This window comes from Echinops telfairi, unplaced genomic scaffold (genome assembly GCF_000313985.2).
Source record: "Echinops telfairi isolate 266 unplaced genomic scaffold, ASM31398v2 ScPeMD7_655;HRSCAF=1070, whole genome shotgun sequence".
NCBI classification, from domain to species: Eukaryota; Metazoa; Chordata; class Mammalia; order Afrosoricida; family Tenrecidae; genus Echinops; species Echinops telfairi.
Window position 1 is genome coordinate 17,132,012 of NW_022104553.1, and position 1,829 is coordinate 17,133,840.

Here is a 1,829-nt window from a genome sequence, read left to right on the forward strand (position 1 = left end):
CGTTTTGCGTCTCTGCCAGCGGCCCCTGCTCCTACCCCTCACGCTGAGTGCTGACAGACAAGTCTTGGAAAGCCACAGGGTCCTGCCTTCAGCACCCACTGCCCAACCTCCTCCCCAGCCCCCCTATCCCTTCTCAGCTCTTCACAAACGTACACTGAGCCTCTTCTCAGGCTCCACCTCGATCATGCCTCTCAGCAGGCTCTGGCAGTCGGGAGGGATGAAGTGGGGCATGTGGAAGACGCCCCGTTTCACCTTCTCCAGCAGCTGCCGGAGGTTGTCGTCATCGAAGGGCAGAGCCCCCTATACAGGGGAGAGGGAGACCTCTTTCAGCAAAGACAAAGCCCCCTGGGGCAAGAGAAAGCAGAGACCCCACCCCGCACCTCAGGAAAAGAGAGAGCCAGGACCTCTTATATCAAAGACAAATCCCCCCTGGGGAGACAAGACCCCTTACACATGACTGAGGAGCGCTGGGACTCCCAACCTGATGCCAGCCCGGCTGCTCTGTGTGGTTGTTAGTGGGCTCAGACTCACAGCCCCGGGTACCCTACAGACTAGAACAAGCTGCCCCATCGTGCACCATCAAGATGGTTGTGATGTTGGGGGCCCCTTGTTGCAGCCCCCGTGCCAATCCATCTTGTGAGGTCGGACCCATAGCCACCCCACGTTCAACAAAGCAAAACACTGCCTGGTCCTTCACTCTGCGCAAAACTGTTGCTAAGTTTTGACAGCCATTGTGTCAATCCATCTCATCGCGGGTCCAGTAGCGTGAATCAGTCCATCTTGTACGGCCTGTAAAACCCAGTAGGACGCCTCTACGGTCATATGGAGTCATCTGCATCGGAATCCAGCAGGCCAAACCAGTCACAGCCATCGAGGCAGTCCATTGGAAGACACCCAAGAATACATACCAACAAACAGTCCCAAAAATCAAAACAAAGCAAAATGAACTCACTGACACCTGTATTGAGTCAATCCACTGGAGGACACCCAATAATACATCCCAACAGCCCCAAACCAGAACAAAACAGACTCCACGGATGAAATATACAATTTCCCTCTGGTGCTTCCTTCCCCCCAAGATCCTGACCCCAATTCTACCTTACAAAGCCGGCTAGACCAGAGCATGTACAAGGGTACAGATATGAGCTGTAAACACAGGGAATCCACGACAGACATATCCCGCAGGACCAATAATGGAAGTAGCGATAGCAGGAGGGGAAGCGGAAGGTGGGGGGAGAAAGGGGAGACCAATCACAATGATCGACCTATAACCCCCTCCTGGGGGGATGGACAACAGAAAAGTTGGTGAAGATGAAACAGCAGTCAGTATAAGACATGAAAACAATGATAATTTATAAATTACCAAGGGTTCATGAGGGAGGGGCAAAATGAGCTGATACCAAGGGCTCAAGGAGAAAGGAAATGTTTTGAGAATGATGATGGCAACCTATGTACAAATGTGCTTGACACGATGTATGGATGCATGGATTGTGATAAGATGTGTAAGAGCCCCCGATAAAATGATTAAACAACAACAACAAAAACCTCACAGCCATCGAGAGGATGCACTGGAAGACCCCCATAATACGTACTAGCAGTACCCCCAAAAGAAAACCTCACTGCCATTGAGAGGATGCTGGCTCATAACTCCCTTGGAGGGCAGGGGAGAGCCGTCCCTGTGAGTGTCTAAGACAGTAGCTCTTTGCGGAGGGGCTCTGGTGGCATACTGTCTTGGCCTGCGATCTGTAAGGTTTCCAGTTCAAAGCCACTAGCCACTCCACGGGAGAAATACAGGGCTTTCTACTCAGTCTCGGAAACTAACCGGGGCA

The 1,829-nt window shown here is 52.0% G+C and overlaps 1 protein-coding gene across 1 annotated transcript in view; it reads right to left on the reverse strand.

Moving 5' to 3' along the window:
* Positions 1-1,829, reverse strand: part of BRSK1 (BR serine/threonine kinase 1) — a 30,011-nt gene that overhangs the window by 9,835 nt on the left and 18,347 nt on the right. Inside the window, exon 6 of the mRNA XM_045292383.1 lies at positions 146-300. Coding sequence (XP_045148318.1) covers positions 146-300 — 155 coding nt within the window. The remainder of the gene's footprint in view (positions 1-145; positions 301-1,829) is intronic.